General features: G+C 39.5%; 1 protein-coding gene across 4 annotated transcripts in view; it reads left to right on the top strand.

Annotated features, from left to right (window-relative positions):
* Nucleotides 1-22,441, top strand: part of FIG4 (FIG4 phosphoinositide 5-phosphatase) — a 106,745-nt gene that overhangs the window by 71,378 nt on the left and 12,926 nt on the right. For 2 of the 4 annotated variants that reach the window (XM_031023910.2, XM_081828794.1), the window contains 6 exons: nucleotides 539-597; nucleotides 1,980-2,127; nucleotides 5,140-5,223; nucleotides 7,406-7,601; nucleotides 10,140-10,222; nucleotides 14,165-14,251. In XM_031023910.2, the coding sequence (XP_030879770.1) occupies nucleotides 539-597; nucleotides 1,980-2,127; nucleotides 5,140-5,223; nucleotides 7,406-7,601; nucleotides 10,140-10,222; nucleotides 14,165-14,251 (657 nt within the window). Of the gene's footprint in view, nucleotides 1-538; nucleotides 598-1,979; nucleotides 2,128-5,139; nucleotides 5,224-7,405; nucleotides 7,602-10,139; nucleotides 10,223-14,164; nucleotides 14,252-15,441; nucleotides 15,464-20,748; nucleotides 20,789-22,441 lie in introns of those variants that run through there. The other 2 variants (XM_081828792.1, XM_081828793.1) reach the window with 2 other exon arrangements.

Consider the following 22,441-nt stretch of genomic DNA (forward strand, 5'->3'; position numbering starts at 1 on the left):
TGGGAGGGATGGGGTGGCTAGGTGATAGACATTGGGGAGGGTATGTGCTATGGTGAGTGCTGTGAATTGTGTAAAACTGTTGAATCACAGACCTGTACCTCTGAAACAAATAATACATTATATATTAAAAAAAAAAAAGATAGTAGGAAGGGAAAAATGAAAGGGGGGAATTGGAGGGGGAGATGAACCATGAGAGACTATGGACTCTGAGAAACAAACTGAGGGTTTTAGGGGGGAGGGCGTGGGGGGATGGGTTAGCCTGGTGATGGGTATTAAAGAGGGCACGTATTGAATGGAGCACTGGGTGTTAGATGCAAACAATGAATCATGGAACATTACATCAAAAACTAATGATGTAATGTATAGTGATTAACATAGCATAATAAAAAATAAAATTAAAAAAATAAAAAAGTTAACTTTGAAGTATGAGGCAGCATCTTACAATAGACTGTAAACCCCTTCAACACAGTGAATTATAGAAAGCCAGCATTTAAATTTGGTCCATCTTATCCTTTTATTTATTTTTTTAATTTTATAGCTATACTTACTGGTGGACACCAGAGGTAATAAAACATTTACCACTGCCGTATGATGAAGGTAGGTACACTGTTTCTCTTTTAGTTTTTATACCAACATATTTTGGAATTATTCCTAAATGAGCTTGAAGCATTAAATTATTTGCATATAATATTTCATTAAAAAGGAATGACTACTCAGTTTTATGTTGCTGCTATAATAGGGGTTTGTAACATCTTAGACAGCTTTTTAAGGGCAGCGATTGTGTTATACCTCTTTTATCCAAGTAGGCCAGTACCTTGTACTGTGTTTTATAGTTATTAGGTATGTCCCTGAAATGTCTAATGGATATAATACATTAGTTTACCATTTTAAATTAGTACTGATTATATTTCTAGATATTTGGGGGTAATGGGAAGGAAGTGAAGACCCACTCACAAGGAGAAATAAAAACTTTTCCTGTATCTAAGCAGTGGAAAAAGATACAGATGTGTATATAAAAGTACATTTTAGTCACTAAAGTTTAAATTTCATTTCATTAATTTGTCTGAAAGGCAGGAAAATTTTTATGCTAAATGAATGAACTCAAATGTACAATACATTCGAATGATGTTTCCAACTGAAATAATTGCTCGGTTTTAAATAGAGTGTAGTGCTGTTACTGATTCCCCTGACCTTGAACAAGCCAGTTTTCCCAGTTGTGAAAGAGCACTAAGTAAGATCGACTCCCAATCTGGAACATTCCACATAAGGACTCCCATCTAGTCATGGTTAGGTATTCCAACTTTGGGTGGTAAAGGCCATAAACTAAGATTACAAATGATTTTTAGTTCTTAATAAATTATTAATTAATTTTTAAAGAGTATTTGTAACCTTGAAATTCTGGGAAAAATCATAACTCATATTGCAAAGGTTTGTTGTTCTAAGAGAAAGGAAAGGACTTTTAACAGTCTAATGTTGGCCATAAATAGGATTTGAAATATAAAGGAAAATTTAGTGAAATAGCTGCATGATTTAAGAACAAAAAGGAATTTAAAGAGCTGAGTAGTTTTTTTTTTAAAGATGTTTTATTTATTTATTTGAGAGAGAGAAAGAGAGAGAGAGTACAAGTGGGGTGAGGGTCAGAGGGAGAAGCAGACTCCCCGCTGAGCTGGTAGCCCGATGTGGGACTTGATCCAGGGACTTCAGGATCATGACCTGAGCCCAAGGCAGACACTTAACAACTGAGCCACCCAGGCACCCAGAGCTGAGTAGTTTGATTTCTAAAACAGCTCCCTCCTCCCACCCAGACTTTTGGGGGCCCTCCTGCCTCCTTGGAGCTTGTCACACTTGGTTTTGCACTGTGTATTCTGTGCACATATCTCATCTCTTTCCCAAGTATATGAGTGCTAGAGGCAGGAGCTAAACCTTGTTTGCCAGATGTCATCTAAAGACTTGACGAGTAACAGGCCTATCTCTCTTAGTTATCTGTGCTGCGAACTTAAAGAAGTTGATAGTGAAGAAATTCCACAAATATGAAGAAGAGATTGACATCCACAACGAGTTCTTTCGACCATACGAACTGAGTAGTTTTGATGATACCTTTTGCTTGGCTATGACAAGCTCAGCACGGTACGTTGTGAGTGCCCTGAGACTGTTGTAAGGATTTGGGAACTTTAGTTTTCCTAGTCTGTATAGGTATGTCTTGCTTTGCCGCAAGTCCATTCCGCAAGCCTGCTAGCGGGGATTGTACAGCCTCTGAATACCACCTGTGATGGGGAGCCCACTGCTTCAGGAGGCAGTCAGTTCTAGTGTTAGACAACTGGAGTTAATTTCTTTCCTTTGGTAAGTTGAAACCTGCCTCTCATTGGTCCTAGTTTGTCATTTGGAGTAAACTCACTTTTTAAAATTGAACATAGAAATCGAGAACCAGCATAAATTAGTTGGAAAAAAGCATAGTCTTTGGTACTAGAAAGGTAGGGATGTGAATCATAGATCAGCCACTGCCTACCTGTGTGACCCTGAGAAAATTATCTAATTTATCTACCTAGAAAATTATCTAGTCTCAGTTTCTTCTTTTATGTAGATAGGGGCGTGTGCATTATACACGTATATACACATACATGCCAAGTGCCTTAATGGGGTGCTTGATGCAGGTGGGTGACTAATAAATGGTGGCTATCATTATATTATTATTTTTATTAGGAGTAGGACAGGTGTGGTTCTTTTTCTGTACGATAGCCCTCCAGATATTTGAGGAAGCAGTGTTAATTTTTTTCAGGTAAATATCCTTCATTCTTTCTTTTCACAATTCTTGTGTCATTGTTTCCAGACTCTTCATCTTGGTCTGTCACTTTTGAATGTATTACATTTTTTCAGAATTTGGTGGCATCTTTTGGAAAAGTGATGGGACTAGAGTAAGAAAATTAGACAAAGCAAATCACTTCTTGATTATTGTATTTTATATTAAAGTTTGCATTTTTGTATTTTACATTTCTTTCAATGTGATATAGGTATGCTAAACTTAATGTACATGTAGAAACATATCCTATGGTTTTGTTTCCGAGAAGCCATTCTATATTTTGCTTTAGTTTCAGATGGAAAGTTTAGAATTTTTACTTGGTTGACTTTCAATTAAACTTATTCAAAGTTTAGAAGTGTTAACCGTAAGGTTATTGTCATTTCCAGAATATTTCAACTCAGCAAAGGATGAATGATTTTATGCATATGTGTATATACAGTTGATTTTTTATTTGCAGGGGTTATGTTCTGTAAAGTTCCTGAAACAACTGGATTAGAGAGTACTGAACCATTGCTCTTTGGGGAAATACAGGGTTAGGTTTGGCAAGCCTCGGGTCACAACATTTTTATCAGCCAGTCAAAACATAACCATGGGGGCGCCTGGGTGGCTCAGTCATTGGGCATCTGCCTTAGGCTCAGGTCATGATCCCAGGGTTCTGGGATCGAGCCCCACATCGGGATCCCTGCTCGTCAGGAAGCCTGCTTCTCCCTCTCCCACTCCCCCTGCTTGTGTTCCCTCTCTCGCTGTGTCTCTGTCAAATACATAAATAAAATCTTAAAAAAAACAAAACATAACCATGTTATGTTGTTTCTGTTTAAAGATGCCTTATTAAATATATATTGTTGATTTATTAACATTGAACTCATAGCAGACAACACTTTTTATTAACACTGAACTGACAGCAAACAATACTATAACTCATACGAGATCAAAGCTTCTCCAACACACTTATTTCCTTTTTTTTTTTTTTAAGGTTTTATTTATTCATTTGACAGAAGGAGAGAGAGAGTGAGCACACACAAGCAGGGGGAGTAGCAGAGGGAGAGGGAGAAGCAGGCTACCCACTGAGCAGGGAGCCCAATGTGGGGCTTGATCCCAGGACCCTGCGAGCGTGACCTGAGCTGAAGGCAGACACTTAACCGACTGAGCCACACAGGCACCCCAAAACACGTGTTTTCTTTCTAACACGCAGCTCTCTCTTGTGCCTAGAAACGCTAGAGAGCTTCAGCACTATGCTTGGGGTCATTTGAGACAACGAGGTTACCAACAAAAAGCACAAAAAGGTGAAAAACATGGCAGTAAATAGACCATGGAAAGGACACTTGCTTATAGCATGAGAGGTGAAACTAGAGGGCAGAGTGTCGCCTTGTTCTCCATCAGCTGAGAACATGAGCTTTGGGTTACTCTAATTTTTCACTGTTCTACACATGTTTGCAAGTGATCCTGAAAGCTCTGACTGTTGGTTTTGGGGTTACAAGTAAATTTTAGTGAGCAAACAAATTCTCAAATAAGGAGTCCACAAATAATGAGGATCGACTATCTATGTTCAAAAAGAAAGAAAAATTAAACCACTTACATTTTTAAAACAACATTTTCTGTCAAAGAGGCATTCTGGATCAGATTCTATTTTACTTTCTTTTCCTTCAAAAAATGTAATGGGTCACACTTGGAGCGGTATCCTTGCCAAAGCCATAATTCTCATCAGCATAAACCATGCAACTCTGGTATTTCTGGCATCTATGAGGAGTTTGGTCTGGTTATAGCAATAATCAGGAGGTAGGCTTGGCACAGTGCCGAAGGAGCTTCAGCTTATCTTCGTATGTGGCAAACTCAAAGTTTCTATTTAAAGTGTTCCAGTATTTTAATGAATTAACCCCAACCTAATGAGGTAGATGCTGATACTTCAGTTCCAACACTCCTGTGTTTTTGATTATTGTGTCAGCCTCCCTGAGTAGTATAGTGTAATAAAAACATTATGCTTTGCCTTTGGTTTTATGAATTTAGTTTTACCTGGAAAGTAATTCTGATGTATAAACAAAGTGTATACATTGTGGCAACAATTTAGATATAACTCTGTTCCAGTAGAGAAAATCTTAAATTCAAAACCACTGGGTCTCATAATCATGAAGAAAATTCATAGTGAAGACTGAGAGCTTGAAGTTACCTGGTGCCATTAGTTCATGGGGATTTATGGCCTGGATCACCTAAGCTCCCCTGAACATTTGGCTCAGAATATATGTAGCTCTGAGGGCTAAGAAGGAATAGTATGAGAATGTGAATTGAACAGAAGTATCCTGGAGATGGACAGTGATTCATATGGAATTTCTTTCCTGTTTCTTCAGTGACTTTATGCCCAAGACCGTTGGCATTGATCCAAGTCCATTTACAGTGCGTAAACCAGATGAAACCGGAAAATCAGTATTGGGGTAAGATTTGCATATAGAATGAAATTTTAAAGATTCATGTAAAATAATATGGCACTTGCAATATAATTTTCACCAAAAAGAATAACTTCAAGTCACATAGTTTGGAGCACATTCCATTTATTGCATCTATGCAGGTGGTTTATTCATAGCTCTGGGAAAGAATTCAACATTGAAAGAATTTATAGGAATTTCAGCAACATGGTACATTTTATTATTTTAAATTAGAAATATCACAGATGACATAGGGACAGGTAGCAGATATTATGTGTTATGTCCTATAAATAACTCAGCGTTCTCAGTTTCCCACAACATAAAATACTTAGGTAAAAATTTATAGTCATTTTATTTATTTTTGTTGGCATCCTGAGAAACCATTAAAATAAATATGCTCAGGTAGAGAGATTAATAGATTTTCTGTATATTACTGTAACATTGTTTTGGGGAAGACTGTTACACCCAATAATGTGAGGAAGAAGTCAAATCATGTCTCCATCTTCATGCTTAGAAACCGGAGTGAGATGTGATATGTTCTGGTATGAGAATCTGTTACTGCCACTGACCTGAATAATCCCAGTGATGAGATTTTTTTTTTAGACTCTGGCCAGAATCCCTGGCTAGACTGTAGATACTGAGTCCTAATTGTATTTGTGAGTGTGTATGGGATCCTGGTTGGACTCCAGCTACAGGTGGTTTATGCAATGGGATGTACATTACCATTTCCAGATATACCATTTCTGTGGCTTTAAATAGCTACATGTTAGGCCTTGGACTGGAAACTATGGAATTTAAGAGATGTCCTCAGGAATTCAGAATTCAAGGAGTTCCTGGAATAAATACATAAATAACCAGCTACATTATTGTATGGCACAGAAATGCCACTGACTTTAATTTTTACTTTGCAGAAAGTCAGAAACTAGCTTATTTTCTATAATATCTAACCCATAGTCAGATAGTACTTCATTTTCCTTTCCTAGAACATTTCAGAATATTATGGCATTTTAAGTCTTTTATAGAGAGTAGTTTTTAAAGAGTGAAATATTAAACATTTTTCATAAAAGCCAAAAATTTTACTATAAAATATTTTGAGTTTATTTTTTTAAGATTTTTTAATTTATTAATTTGTCAGAGAGAGGGAGAGAGCACAAGCAGGGGGAGCGGCAGGCAGAGGGAGAAGCAGGCTCCCGGCTGAGCAAGGAGCCCGATGTGGGACTCAATCCCAGGACCCTGGGATCATGACCTGAGCGAAAGGCAGACGCTTAACCGACTGAGCTACCCAAGCGTCCCTATTTTCTGAGTTTAAAAGAAAACAGCATTCTTACTACTCTCATACTTGGAACTAAAAGTAAATACTTTTATAAGTCTGAGTTTTGGGGGGGTTTTTTTCCCCATCTATTCCCTACTATTAGTAGGAATGTTTAGCAGATATAGTTATTTACTAATAACACAAATTTTAAAATTTAGTTTATGTTCATCAGTTGCTCATTACTATGGTACAAATCATCAGCTGATGCTGTGATTGATAAAAATCATAGAAGGGAAGGAAATTTACATGGATTTGGCTATTGACCTTTTCTTGAATGTTTTACAAGTTGTAGCAAGATAATTTTACTAATGTCCCAAGCACATAGTTTGCTATTATTGTACCATAAATTTTGAAAATAATGATTTCACTTACCAAAGGAGGACACAGTAACCAAGTGGTGAGAAGACTTTTCTGCATTGGTTTACACGCACTTACTGGTTTATTTTCTGAATTTTTTATTTATTTATAAAGATTTTATTTATTTATTTGACAAAGAGAGACACAGTGAGAGAGGGAACACAAGTAGGGGGAATGGGAGAGGGAGCAGCAGGCTTCCCGCTGGGCAGGGAGCCCGACGTGGGGCTCGATCCCAGGACCCTGGGATCATGACCTGAGCCAAAGGCAGACGCTTAACAACTGAGTCACCCAGGTGCCCCTATTTTCTGAATTTATAACAGGGCTTAAATTCATATAAGGTCAGTACATGTACATGGTAAAACGTTAAGGTTTTCCCTTAATCACAACTTGAACCCAGGAACTAGTTTCTCACAGCCATTTTCTTGTGCTTCACTAGCACTAAGGTTTTGGACAGAGTCATACATAGTGAGTGTCAAGGGTTTAGTTTAAAGATACTTTATATCAATATTCATCTTTTTAAAGGAACAAAAGCAATAGAGAAGAAGCTGTCTTACAGCGTAAAACGGCAGCCAGTGCCCCGCCACCCCCCAGCGAGGAAGCTGTGTCCAGCAGCTCTGAGGATGACTCTGGGACCGACCGGGAAGAGGAGGGCTCTGTGTCTCAGCGCTCCACCCCAGTGAAGATGACGGACACAGGGGACAGTGCCAAAGTGACCGAGGTGGGAGCGGAGCTTGTGTCTGGCATGAGGCTTTGGAGAATGATCTCTAAAATCCTACTTTCTGTTAAAAGGCTGAGAGAAAAGGTCACATTATCTCATGCACACCATTCTAATGTGTGGTGTTTGAGGCACTGCAGAGATGAATACTTTTTTTTTTTTTAACCGAAGTATAGTTGACATACAATATTATATTAGTTTCAGGTGTACAACATAGTGATCCCACAATTCTATACATTATTCAGTGCTCACCGTAAGTGTAGTCACCTATGACCATACAATGTTATTACAACATTATTGACTAGATTCCCTGTGCTGTACTTTTCATCTCTGTGATTTTTTTATTTTATAACTGGAAGTTTGTACTTCTTAATTTCCTTCACCTATTTTTCCCATGCCCATACTTCCTCCCCTCTGGCATCCACCAGTTTGTTCTCTGTATTTATGAGTCTGTTTCTGTTTGTCTGTTTGTTTTTGAGATTCCACGTATAACTGAAATCATATGGTATTTGTCTTTCTCTGTCTGACTTATTTCACTTAGCATAATACCCTTGAGGTCTATCCATGTTGTCAAAAATGTCAAGAATCTCATTCTTTTTTATGGCTGAATAATATTCCATTGCATTTATATATGTATATAAATACCACATCTTGCATATCCATTTATCTATTTATGGACACTTAGGTTGCTTCCATATCTTGGCTATTATAAATAATGCTGCAATAAACATAGGGGTGCCTCTATTATCTTTTGAATTTGAATTGTTTTTGTGTAAATATTCAGTAGTAGAATTACTGTATCATATGGCATTTCTGTTTTTAATTTTTTGAGGAACTCCATTCTGTTTTCCACAGTGGTTGCACCAGTTTACATTCCCACTAACAGGGCATGATGGTTCCCTTTTCTCCACATCCTTGCCAACACTTGCTCTTTATTTCTTGTCTTCTTGATACTAGCCATTCTGACTGGTGTGAAGTGATATCTCATCATGGTTTTTATATGCATTTCCCTGATGATGAGTGATGTTGAGCATCTTTTCATGTGTCTCTTGGCCATCCAGATGTCTTCTTTGAAAGAATGTCTATTCAGGTCCTCTGCCCATCTTTTTAATCAGATCATTTGTTTTTTTAGGTGTTGAGTTGTAGATGTTCTTTATATATTTTGGATATTAATTCCTTATTGGATATATCATTTGCAAATATCTTCTCCCATTTAATAGATTGCCTTTTGATTTTGTTGATGGTTTCCTTTGCTGTTCAAAAGCTTTTTATTTTGGTATAGTTAGTCCCAATAGTTTATTTTTGCTTTTGTTTCTCTTGCCTGAGGGGACCTATCCTTAAATATATTGCTAAGACTAATGTCCAAGAGATTATTGTCTATGTTTTCTTTTAGGAGTTTTATGCTCTCAGGTCTCACATTTAGGTCATTAAGAGATGAATACATTTAGCATAGACATTATTGAAATGGTTTCATTTTGAAATAAAATCAGTGTTTTTCAGGATGAAACCAGAGCGGGAGACAAACCATAAGAGACTCTTAATCTCAGGAAACAAACTGAGGGTTGCTGGAATGGAGGGGGGTGGGAGGGCTGGGGTGGCTGGGTGATGGACATTGGGGAGGGTATGTGCTATGGTGAGCACTGTGAGTTGTGTTAAGACTGATGAATCACAGACCTGTACCCCTGAAACAAATAATATATTATATGTTAATTAAAAAAATAAAAAAAAAATTGATGTTTTTGTTCCCATGTATAATAATAAATTTCTTATCACTTCAGAATTTTTAACTTGTCCACTTTTGAGCAGCACATCCACTTGAGGTCCATTTATTTCCTTGCTTAGCACGTTGTTGGAATGTAGGGTTTGGACCTGGGCCTCACAATCTTTGCATAGCCCCAGTGGGAAATTCACCCTGTTCAATTTGACATTACCAATATAAGGGAACATAAAAGGAAATAAACTACATAAGAACCAAATCGAGCTTTAGGTAAATTTAATTCCCAGAAATAGCCAAAAGTCATAGAAGTAGATATGGCTAGTAAAATGTGATAATATAAGAACTGAATCCATAATTCCAGGAGTTGGCAAACGACAGCCAATTGTCAAAATCCAGTCCACTGCCTCTTTTTATAAATAAAGTTTTATTGGAACTCAGTCATGCCTACTTGTTTACATATTGTGTATGGGTGCTTTTGCACTATAACAGCAGAGTTGAGTAGTTGCAGCAGAGATGATATGACCCAAGGAATCTAAAATATTTACTATCTGGCCCTTTGCAGAAAAAGTTTTCTAATTCCTGCATTATACAAAAGGAACTAGTAATTATTTAATAGCTTTTTACCTTAAAACAAAGTATTTTTAGTGGAAACAAAATCAGATTTTTAAAAAACCATTAACTGAGAAGTTTAATGAATATATTGAAGAAATATTGTGATTGCTTTTGTGGAAAATTTCCCAGGTTCATTTTCTTCATCTTTGGAAATAATTAATATGCTAGATGTCTAAAAATTCTTCCTGGTTCCTTTTTGTTTTTAACTCCAGAATGTGGTCCAGCCCATGAAAGAGGTATATGGAATTAATCTCTCAGATGGTCTCTCAGAAGAGGATCTCTCCATTTATTCAAGGTAAACTACTTCTATGTAGAAATTAAGAAAAAAATGCAAATGTATTATTACAATAACTTATATCTAGTATAACTTCTAAAAATGAAAATGGTCAACAATACAGAAGGAAATGAATTCCACTTGGAATACAGTTAATAGTGTTTAGGAGGTCAAATTCTGAAACATTGGTTTCTATTTGGAGTTAAAGGGCCTACTGCCTAAGACTCTCAGTCCCCTCAATGATAAAAATTTATGATGTGTCCGTGTATTCTAACCACCTATATATAAGCTGCAAGCTGAAGTACACATACATTTCTGTATTCTTGCATTAACAAAGTCCCAAGAGCAGATACCTTCTTACAAAATGAACCTGGGATATTGACAATTGAGGACCTTGCATTTGCGTTAGCTCTGGGGTGCTGGTGGGAGCAGTGGTTGAGGAGGAAGAAGGAAATGGTGATATAAGGGCATCAAGTCAGAATGTTCTAGACCTTATTAAACAGACTAAGCTGAAAGAGGATCCACCAAAAGGTTTTCCCTGAAATCATATACATAATTTTGTGTGTGTGTGTGTGTTTCTGAGGAGAAACACAGAATTATAGTTATCAGATTCTCAAAAGAATCCCTCACCTAGAAATCCTCAAGAACCTATGATAACCACTGTAAACACTTCCTCAGCTTAATACATGCACTGAGAAGACCTAATTATTGCATATGAATACCATCCCATTCATTCAAAGAAGTTTGGCTTATGTCAACTCTATAATATAAATGAGCACTGATGTTCCATTCTTTGTTAAGGGGAGTATTTCATTTGCTGAATCCATCAAACTGGATATTGACAACTTTTTACTTCAAATTAGTAAGATCTGCTATAATATGTAAAATATAAAAGTGCACAGCATCTCCTAACGGCAAAAGCACTGGTATGACTCTCTTACTATTACTATCTTAACAGAAGCCAGTTTAGTCACCCAGAATTCGGGCCTGGACACACAGGTGCACAGTCACTTATCCATCACAGCTGTCCCAACAGTGTGGCTAAACTCTTCAGCATTTGAAGTGAGCCTTTATAAGCAACATGATCTGGAAGAAGGAATTGTCTGGGGTTAGTGACTGAATAATAGCACTTTGCTTATTGCAGAGAGCAAGAGCACTTCAGTCAAGGACTGAAATTTTGGCTCACATTGATTAAGCCAAAAGAAAGTGTCTCTTGCTTCAGGCATGACTTTTGCTTGGAGACTTTTTAGCTCAGACTGCCTCTGAGGCCCACTTTTAGTTCTCCCTTCTCAGGGAGTGAGATGCAACCCTGTTCAGCCACAATATCCCTGGGAACCAGTCTAAGAAGGGGACAAGGGCAGGCCCACAGGGAAGGGAGTATGCAGGGGAGGGAGGAATCCATGTCCTGGAATAAGATTCTGTGTTTGATATTCTGAAGAACAACACCTCCTCCTTTGATTTGTGTAACACTTTACAGTGTTTTATTTCTTCTTTGGACAACTGTGTAGTAGGCTGAAAAGATATTATTATCCCTCTTTATAGGCCAAGAGCACAGAAAGAGCCATTCAGTGACTTACGTAGAAGACCTTTCCTGTGCTTCATGGGTACCTGTGATTTTAGACTATGCAATCCTTTTTATTCTCTTGGTAATATCAGCTGCCCCTGCTTATGATGCAGACCTGGGGCAAAGGGGAGAAACAGAGGTCTGGTCATCTCTTCCCCTCTCTGCAAGGCACTCTTTACTGTGGGCAGACTGCTTCTCCTGGTGGCAGGGGCATCTCCCCGCCCCATCTGTCATGGACACTGCTATGGCAGAGGAGGCCTCCCTCCATCAGTACTGGACGTGTGGCTGTGCCAGGGGGTGACCAAATCCTTGGACTTCAGGAACTGACTGGTACCCTTTCTTGCCCCAGCTGGGCTCTGGGGCTCTCTTAGTGCCTCCTTGGATCCAGACAGCAGAGCTTCAAGGGCAGGGCGAGAGTCCATGTAGTTCTAGCCTAAATTGACCTCAGAAGTTCTGCCTTCTCCCACTGCAGTTCTGCACCCAATTGACTAGTATCCACCAAAGATTGTGTGTGTAAAGACAGTGCCCTGGCCTGGCTTGCCTGTCGCAGCTCCCGGTTGGGCAACCACAGGACAACGTGGGGAGGGAAGGAAGGTGCTGGAACTGGCATCCATAGCCTGTCTTCTAGCTTCCTGTTCTCCTGCTTGTTTTTCCTACTTTTGGCCTCAACCACCTTCGAACTCCTGAAGATCTCTTAGTTTTGTAGTTTGGTTCAATCGCTTAGCCCTATTCTCTATACTTTCCTTTGCCCTCGGCTTTTCTGATTTCTTTGGTTTGCTATCTCAACCGGACCTGGAAGTTTTCTACTTACTCCTCAAAGCCTCAGCCCTGTGCCAAATCATCTTTTAAAAAAAAAAAAAAAAAAAAAAAAAATTCTCACAGTGATTGTGCACATGATTTGGGAATTTTAAAGTTCTGTACAAGTAACAGGTGTTATGTGACATTCTTCCCCAAAAATGGATCAAAAATGTTTACTTACTAAGATAAAAATTGGATAAAAGTGGATCAAAAATGTTTACTTACTAAGATAAAAATTGGATAAAAGTAAGTTATTGAAAGTTTTCCAGTAGCACCCTAACAACTTAGTAATTGGTAATTTCTGCAGCACTTTTCTTGACCTTTAAAAAAAAGCTAATAAAAAATAAATTATTGGGGGGCACCTGGGTGGCTCAGTTGGTTAAGCAACTGCCTTCGGCTCAGGTCATGATTCTGGAGTCCCGGGATCGAGTCCCACATCGGGCTCCCTGCTCAGCGGGGGGTCTGCTTCTCCCTCTGACCCTTCCCCTCTCATACTCTCTGTCTCCCATTCTCTCTCTCGGATAAATAAATAAAATCTTTAAAAAATAAAATAAAATAAATTATTGGTGAGGCTATGTGCTATGGTGAGCGCTGTGAATTGTGCAAGACTGTTGAATCACAAACCTGTACCCCTGAAACAAATAATACATTATATGTTAATAAAAATAAATAAATAAAAATTTTAAAAATATTTTAAAAATTTTAAAAAAAGAAAAAATAAATTATAAAAGTATTGATAATTATAAGAAAGAAAATATTTTAAATAGTAGAAAATTGGGAAAGGAGTCAGCCCTTTAATTGTGCCCCATAACCTCCCAGGGCACATTAGAACAAAATTACAAGCCATGCCCCTGAGGGGAAGACGGATGCCTGGAGCACAGCCCACACTAGGACAAGTATGCACTTGAGAAATAGCGGGTGGTCCTTGGCCTATCAGCCCATTGACCCATTGCAAGCGATCCTCCTATCCTGTGGAGCCGGCTGGGGGCGAGTCCCTGTGGCTCTTAGCTTCAAGTCTGGATGAGTGTTGTTCAGGGCTTCTCTAAGGAGGGGTGGTGTGGCCGTGGGGCTCAGCAGGTGGTCTCTTCCAACCCCCGCCCCCCCAGTTGAAAGTATGTGAGTAGCTGGAGTACATTTGGGGATTCTTGTGGTCCTAAGGAGACAGAGTCCACGTGCTGGGTTTTCAGCAGTGTCCCTGCTTTGGGAGATGGATCCCCGGCCTGATTCTGTTCTTTCTTTGTCGTTTGTCCCACCGCAAATGCCTCTCCTCGTGTTCCCCTAGTGTCCTGCTGCATTTACCCTTAGATAAGGGAGGCTCTGAAAGTTCATCCTTCTGGCTTCAGAAACACTTCGGTTCAAGTTCTATGTCACGTTGAAGTAAACTGAGACACAGAATTCCTCCTCCTTCATTTGTAACAAACCCACTGTAAAATCAGGCCCCCTTTTGTAGGGACAGTCTTGGGTTGCATAGGGCACTCGTGCGTTTTTCTAAAATAAGCAGACTGCTGTCATTTGAAAGCTCATACCATTTTATGTAATCTGCTGAATTTATTGCAAGTAGTTCCTTCTTTAGCTTAGTTTTTATCCATTGTAATTTGTAGATTTGTTGAGCTGGGTCAGCGTCGACATAAACAAGACAAGAGCAGCCAGCAGCTCTGTTCCAGGTGCCCAGATGGAGTTATAAAACTGTAAGTACTAGATGAGACCTTTCAAAAATCTTTGTATTCATGCTATTCACAGTACTTTTTTTGTAGACTTTTTCAAGAAAATTATTCAGTCTTGTCACCATATTAGTATAAGCACTAAAGCATCTCTTCCTGATGTCTTACCCAAGAATAACTGGGTAGCTGTGGGGATGGAAAAGAGATCAGCAGCTTTGACTTGAAATGTGCGCTTTGGAGGTGGGATTGGAGTTGCTGGAGGCTTCCTTCCATAAACTTGGCTCTCCATTGGGTAGAGATGGGATTGACAAAATAGCTCTGACCCTGGAGACAGGCTCCTCAGGTTCAATACAAGACCCTTGAGGGCACTGATAGGTTTGTCTCTTCTAGCTGTATATCCCCACTGGTTCTAATGACTTGCTGTAAGTTAAACAGGTGTTTAGTAAATTTTTAAACAGAATCGGGTTCATATCCTAGATCACAGCCCTACTACTTCTTATTTTTTTTAACCTTAAGTAATTTAAGTCTATGTGGCTATTTCCTCATCTGCAAAATGGGATGGTAATAGCACCTACTTTGTAGGAGGGTGGTAGGCTTAAATGCAATAATGCATTCAAAATGCTGAGAAACAGTATCTGGAAAAAGTTCTCAGTAAATTGTAATCGCCACCACCACCACCACCATCATCATCATCTTCATCGTTATTCTCTGCTTGTTGCGACCAAACAAAGCAAAGGTTGTGACCAGGAAAGGCTCCTGATGCCATATGCCCAGTTGAGTTTCTTCTAGAAAATGGGTCGCTGTGGATATTAAATGAGGTAGTATATGTGAGGTGTCTAGATCAGTGCCTTGCATATAGTTGACATTTAGCAAATACTCTCTTCCCTTTTCTTAGAGCAACTTTATCAGATTGTTTAATACATTTTTGATCAATATTGATTGCCTAACGTCTCTGTGTACTACATCTGCATGTTCCTGATTGATAATTAAGAGGTGGTTATAATAATGCAGGCAAAGACTGGAGCCTTGGAGAGTAGTGGCTAGGAGGAGTTAGGAAATGGAATAGATTTGGGGAATATTTAGGAGGTGAAATGGGACCTGGATACTGATTCATCATGGAGGGAGAGAAAGAAGTCCTTATCAAGAATGACCCTTAGATTTTTTGGTTTGTGTAACAGGTTTGATTGATTGATTGACTGATACATTTATTCATTTAGCAGATAGGTATTGAGTACACTTGTGTTAGGACCATTCCAAGCTTTCATTTACTGAGGTAAGGAGTGCTACGGGAGGATGCAGTTCGCATTTACAGTAGCATCCAGGTGGCCGTGTTTAGGAGGCAGTTGGGCCAACTGATCTGGAAGTTCTGGGGATACAAATGGGGATAGTCATTTCATTCTGGGGATGCGCATGCCTATGGGTAATAATTAAAGCCACTGACTAGGGGGGCGCCTGGGTGGCTCAGTTGGTTAAGCGACTGCTTTCGGCTTGGGTCATGATCCGGGAGTCCCTGGATCGAGCCCCGCATCGGGCTCCCTGCTCCGCGGGAAGCCTGCTTCTCCCTCTTCCACTCCCCCTGCTTGTGTTCCCTCTCTCGCTGTCTCTCTCTCTCTCTGTTGAAAAATAAATAAAATCTTTAAAAAAAAAAAAAAGCCACTGACTAGGGATTAGACCACCTTGGAAAAGAGAATAGAGTGGAAAAAGGCCTTCAACTGAGTCTTGAGGGGATCTGAGTCTAGCAGCTGAGACAGAGAGAAACTTCCAAAGAAGGCAGAGATGACTAATCCGAGAAGGGGAAGGAATGGGACAGTGTTTAATCACAGCCTCCCAGAAGGGCTGCTTATCCCTCCCTTTTCTCCCCATCACTGTTTTTTTAAATATATAAACTGCTATTAATTTAGAGACCATTTTTTCTTTCTTAAGTCTAATTAGCAAATGGAAGTTTGGGCTCCCAAATGAATTGAAATAGATTGGCCAGAAAAGGAAAGTATTTAAATGTGTTAGTAAAAAAAATAGACTCTGTTAACTAAATTATATTATACAAATTGATTATTCCATTAAAATAGTATGGCACAACTTGGGAGAAAAAGATGAAGTGACTAGAGCATACAAAATAAAAGTATTTTGTGTTTTCTTCCATATTGCATCTACTTTGATCCGTAGTTGGCCTTGCAGTAATTACTTTTAAATTCTTTTCTTAAAATGTTTAGTATTTACTTTTCTGAGTCCTAGACCATATGAAAACCTTATGGATCTAGAATTTTTTTTAACCTTTGCACTTAATTAGTAAAGAATCTAACATGAGTGTCTTTTTGCACAACATCTTCAACAGGATAACAGAGCCCAGTAGGTTCAGCATTGTGTTGTCATGGCAACTGCCCAAGAGTGTTGTTGTGGTTGTTTTGGGGGGGGGGTGTCTTTGTGTATGTGTGTGAGTGCCTGCTTTAAACTGAAATTCTCTAACTAGAATCTTAAAATGTCAACTATTCATTTTTAGATTTTGAAAGCTGTGCCGAAACCAAGAGCAATTAGATTTATATGAGATTATTGAAATCCTCATCTTGTTATGTTTTAGGTTCTAAGATATTTTAAAACAGTAGTGTGCCTACTCATCTCCAGATAATTTGCAGTCTTACCGATTTTTCTTAAAATCCTGAGGCAAACCAATATTCCTTTTCTAAATGTGAGGTCAATACAACACCAAATGTAAAAATATCAACGGTAAACAACTGACAAGCCAGTGTAGCATGGGCCCCTGATACGTATGGAGGTGCAGAAACCTGGATGGGCTAGCTGGACACTCTTCATCCAAGATTCTGGGGACATTTCTTCGAAGTGGATGTTGAATCCAAACTGGTCCATGTCTACACTGTTAGCCCAAATACTCAGAGCTGTATTTCATTTGAGTGTGCCCCTCCCTTTGACTCTTATCACTCCTTGAGTGTATGGGTGGTGACTAGGGAGAAATGACGTCAGCCGACATTCACTGACACTCACTTAAGACCTTAACCTGAATTAACGCAGTTCTCATAGTAACCCTATTATCTTCCTATCATCCTCATTGTACAGATAGGGAAACTGAAGCACAGAGAAATTGTGTAACTTGCTCAAAGTCAAACAGCTAGCAAGTGGAAGAACCAGGATTCAAACCCAGACAGGCTGGCTCCCCATCACTATACATGCCTCATGTTACCAGCTGCTTGTATAACCACAGTGGTAGAAATACTGAGTAATTAGTGTGAACAGCCCTCACGTTGATCCTCTGACCTCATCTGGGTTGTAGACATCTCTGCATGCAGACATGTTTCTGCTCTGTTAATATTGAATTTTGTTTTCGTATTTAAATATAATATTTAAAATAATAAACCTTTATTCTTTTCCCAGGACCCAGCATATTGTCCCCCATATAGACACCTAGTATATTGTCCCCCATGTAGACATGCTTCTTGAGCAAGGATAGTTTGCTTGACGTGAAGCCTGGTATAGAGGCCATTTAGCCATTATCAGAACAGCACTTCTGCTATTTACGATGGTTGCTATCCTACTAGGTTATAAGTTCCTAGAAGGCAGCCCATCTTTGTATGGGCTGCCCCCAGAATAATATGTTAAATTGAATGCTCAGTAAATATTTGTTGAAATGTCCCGAATCTCGTCTCCCCCACCACCCATTACTCTTAGAGTCTGTAAGAGGCCCTGAGCATCCCTACCTAGAAGCCCACCTCACCAGCATCTCCCTGGTTTTCAGCCACCCTCCCAGTGGCTCCTTTCTCCCCCTATCCTTGAACATTCTTTAGTTTTTCCCCTTATTCTGTTTCCTACTCATAAGCCCTCTGCCCTCCCCTACTTCTTTGTTCCCTTCTGATGGAAGAAAAAAGCAAGCAAGCACACCAGATTTTTAGCTTTTTTTTTTCTCTCTCCTGTTTCCACTTGCCCCTGTGACCCAATGCAGAGCAAGAAGGCCCCAAGTGGAAGGACTGGCTATGCCAGGGCAGGCAGGGTGATGTGTGGCCCGGCAGTGATTCACTGTATCCATGCAAGACCAACCTGTTCTCATTTTACACTCCTACCAGTTCTCCACGAGTTTTTAACTGAGCAACAAATGCCAATCAGTGTAGGTTAAAAAGAACATGAACACACATATTATTAGTGCCTACTATTCTGAGTGAGGAATAGGTCTCACTCATTTAAAAACTACCTCTAAGAAATGGTTCAAAATATAATACATAGGGTTTGGATAAATACTATCTAACTTAGGGTTTGTCCAACACAGGATGAGCTGAAATGTAATATAAGGTAAATAAGGATGTTTACTCTTTTAGGACCATCAGGTTAATTTATTCCCTAAGTCCGTTTCACAGTAAGAAGCATTTACTGACCTTAGAGTGAATGCCCCCGGGTAAGGGTTTCTGTTAGGGGATGCGCTTCATGAATCACAGGGTGCTTTTACACAGTGAGAATTAGCGCACCTTTTCACACTGATGAGATGAGCATGGCACAGTGGCCGTGATGAACTCAAATTTGTTTTCTTTTCATGAGTTGTTTTCAGTAATGTATTCCCAATATGCGAGGCTCTCTCTAGGGTCCCCTGCACGATCTTATCTAGTGCCCAGCAGACAATGCTCTGGGCTGCCGGCGCAGTATTTCTACCTTAATGGGTAACACTTGTCACCTTTCCTAAACACCCTGAGTACAGTCTTTAAAGGTTTAAGGATTTAGAGCAGTTGGGAGGCAGTGATCAGTGATTAATCAGCTAATTCCCTCCACACTTGGGAGATGAAAGGTGACAAGGAGGCCAGTCTGTGACCTCTTCCTCACCCCAGAAGTTACCACGACAGTCTCTGCCCCTTTTTCCTTCTGGCCTTTACTTTTCTTTCTTCTTTTTTACCCTCTTTAGCTTTTCCTTTTTATCTTTTCTATTCCTAAATGATCTCTTTCTGTCCACTCCCTCCCTTTCTATATTTCTTTTATTTTTACCTTCCTCTCTCTCTGGCCTTCTCCTCTCCCTTGCCATCCTCTCTCCATCCCTCCAGGGTAGTTTTAACTGTTTTTTTTTTCTTTCTTTTTAATACAGTAACTTCTCCAAAATGCAAGTTTCCTTCATGTATTTTACAACAGTGCTTTTCAGGGGCACCTGGGTGGCTCAGTCGGTTAAGCATCTGCCTTTGGCTCAGGTCATGACCCCAGGCTAAAGGGTTCTGGGATCGAGCCCCGAGTCGGGCTCCTTGTTCAGCAGGCAGCCTGCTTCTCCCTCTCCCCACCCGCTCATGTTCTTTCTCACTCTCTCTCACACATAAATAAATTCTTAAAAAAAAAAAAAAAAGAACAGTGCTTTTCAAACTGTAATTCTTACTCATAAGTGGGCCACGAAATTAATCGAGTGGGCCTCCCACACGGTGAAATAAAATAAAACTGAACTGAATCCAAAAGAGAATTCCAGTGCATGGCACAAAGTATAGTTGTCTTGATGAGTGGAATTTTCTTTCTCTGCATAAATACAGCCGTATGTTGGTTTGCTATGCAAAGCACATTTCTTACTGTAGATAATAGTCACAGGTTGGATTCACGCGAATGCACCTTCTCTGGCACCATATGAATTAAAAAACTTAGCTCAGTTCCTGGCATGTAGGCATTTAATAAATGTTTGTTGATTGAATGAAAATGTGGTGTGTGTATGTGTGTGTGTGTGTGTGCGTGTGAGAGAGAGAGAGAGAGAGCGAGAGAGAGACAGAGTAAGTGAGTGAGTGATTTCTCTTGGGAATAATTAGAAACAGAGAAGGGAGGTCAGGAAGAAAAGGAGTCAGGAAGGGATGAGAGACTATTCTGTGGTACATCCATAGTGGGTAAAGTAAATGCAGGCCTTGAAAAATATACTCTCATTATGTAAAATGAATCAAGAGCTAGGATGGGCCTGTAAAGGGAAGAGGTAGCAGGAAGCTGCAGCTGAAAGTCAGAATGAAAGAGCCATTAGATACATAGATAAAGTGAATGTCTCTTTATTTGAATGTTATCTACAATGGCATCTGCCTACGATGTTAAGATAAACTTAATGGAACAAGGTGAATTTGGTGAAACTTTCAGGGAGGGCTATCCTGAAAGATTTCTAGCATATAAGGAATAGTAAATATAAATTTAATTGTAGGTACTTATGTTATTAATTTAAGGTATCAAAATGACTTTATTGTGTATTTTTAAATTATGTATATTGCCTGTTTTATTTTGGTGACTCCCATTTATGGGAGCTTTCACAGGTTCACATGGTGTCTTAAGTACCCCCTTAACATGGGTTTTGTTGTTGTGTTGTTTTTTTTTTTTTTTTTTAAAGATTTTATTTATTTGACAGCGAGAGATACAGCGAGAGGGGGAACACAAGCAGGGGGAATGGGAGAGGGAGAAGCAGGCTTCCCGCTGAGCAGGGAGCCCGATGCGGTGCTCGATCCCAGGACCCTGGGACCATGACCCGAGCCGAAGGCAGACGCTTAACGACTGAGCCACCCAGGCGCCCCATGTTGTTGTGTTGTTTTCAGGAACATAGCTCTTGGGTAACGTGAGGTTAACTTCTGTAAGGTAAGCTCTTACCTTACTCATAAAACATTAAAGGCATTAAATGGCAGATATTCAATGCATGCTCACAACTGTGTGTTTGCAGTGCACAGTTGAAAGGGATACAGTCCCTGCCTCTGAGGGTTTGCATTGACCCATGGGTCAGTGTTTCTAGGTGGTGGGTAGGTGTTATGAAGCTGTTAGCAGAGGAGGCTTTGGGGGTGCAGAGAAGAACCCAAATCAGACAGAGATTCCTGGGTAGGCATTATTCTCAGGCTAGATTCTAAAGGAAAGATGGAGTTACTTGGTTAAAGAAGACAAAGAGGGCTTTGGGCAGAGGCTCCAGACCATGCACCGCTTTTGGAGATCCATACATAATTCTATGTCTGATGTAAGGGGATTGTCAATCAGAGACACAGGCAGGTAAGAACAAGATCAAGTGGAGATGCCAAGTGAGAGAGCGTGACCCTTATCCTACAAGTGGGTTTTAATCAGGGGAGTGATAGGCTTATATTTGCATTTTAGAAAGGTCACTCTGGAAATAACGTGGAGAATGGATTGGAGGCTGGGAGATACACAATGTATCTGTTGGAAACAGGACAAGAAAAGGATTGGAGCCTGCTCTTGGCTGTTGAAATAAAGAAGGGGGATTATTTTGCAAAGGTAGAATCTATAAGACTTGGTAGGACTTGGTAAGACTTGGTGTAGTGGATTGGGTGTGAGGAACATGCGAGAGGCCAGGTGTTTTCTAGTTTGGTTGACTAGATCTGGCAGTGGGTTACTGGGATTGGAGATACATGACAGACTTAATTTTGGGGGCTAAGGTATTTCATTTATGACAGTAATAGCACATACAAGATGATTTATCTGGGGCTCAGGAGGTTTTAGATTACAGAGATTAGATAAATTTAAGTTTGGGGTTTTGTTGTTGTTGTTTGCTCTTGATTTAAAAAAGAAGCAAGTTAAATTTCTTTCTCCAAAGGGGTTCCAAGTTAAATAGATTATTATACGTGCTTTTACATTTTTCTGGAGACCCATGTTCAGATTAGAGGACAAAAAATCCTTCAATTGCTGATAGAGATGAAGAATTTATTAGAGCTTTAAGTGTATTTTTAGCCCTTAAAACACTGTCTTATTTTGTATACAAGCAAGCAGGTTAATCCTGAGCAGATTTGGATATCTGATATGGCCATGTGAGGGGTATTACTCATGGTTTTCTTCGCTCTACATACAGGAATCACATTTTGTAACTGTTTAACCTTTTGTTATTTTGTTAGTTTACCCAATTATCATCAGTTTTCTGTATGGAAGTTGAGTGGGATGGTTTTGGGCAGATGGGATGATGATTATTGAGCCTCGTGCTCTGTCACTGTGGCTTCCCCACAGCCATTCCTTTTGCACAATGAGAATGTAGGTGCCCAGGTATGATGTATTCATGGCCCCTGCCTCCTTTGATCATATATGAGAAGTCTTCTCAGTTGAGATAAATTTTTGGTTGAAAGACGAAAAAGCTTCTGATTTCTTATTTAAACGTAGCTGTACTACCCAATGTGTTACTCAGAATCCATTGGTGCCTTAACACATAATACAAAAAATGAAGTGCAAATCCCATTAAGTCCTGATCGTGTTTAATATTCACCAACAGGCGTCAGTCGTCTTTTAATGTTATAGAAATAA

This window comes from Leptonychotes weddellii, chromosome 8, assembly GCF_054177405.1.
Source record: "Leptonychotes weddellii isolate Sample4059 chromosome 8, ASM5417740v2, whole genome shotgun sequence".
NCBI lineage: Eukaryota > Metazoa > Chordata > Mammalia > Carnivora > Phocidae > Leptonychotes > Leptonychotes weddellii.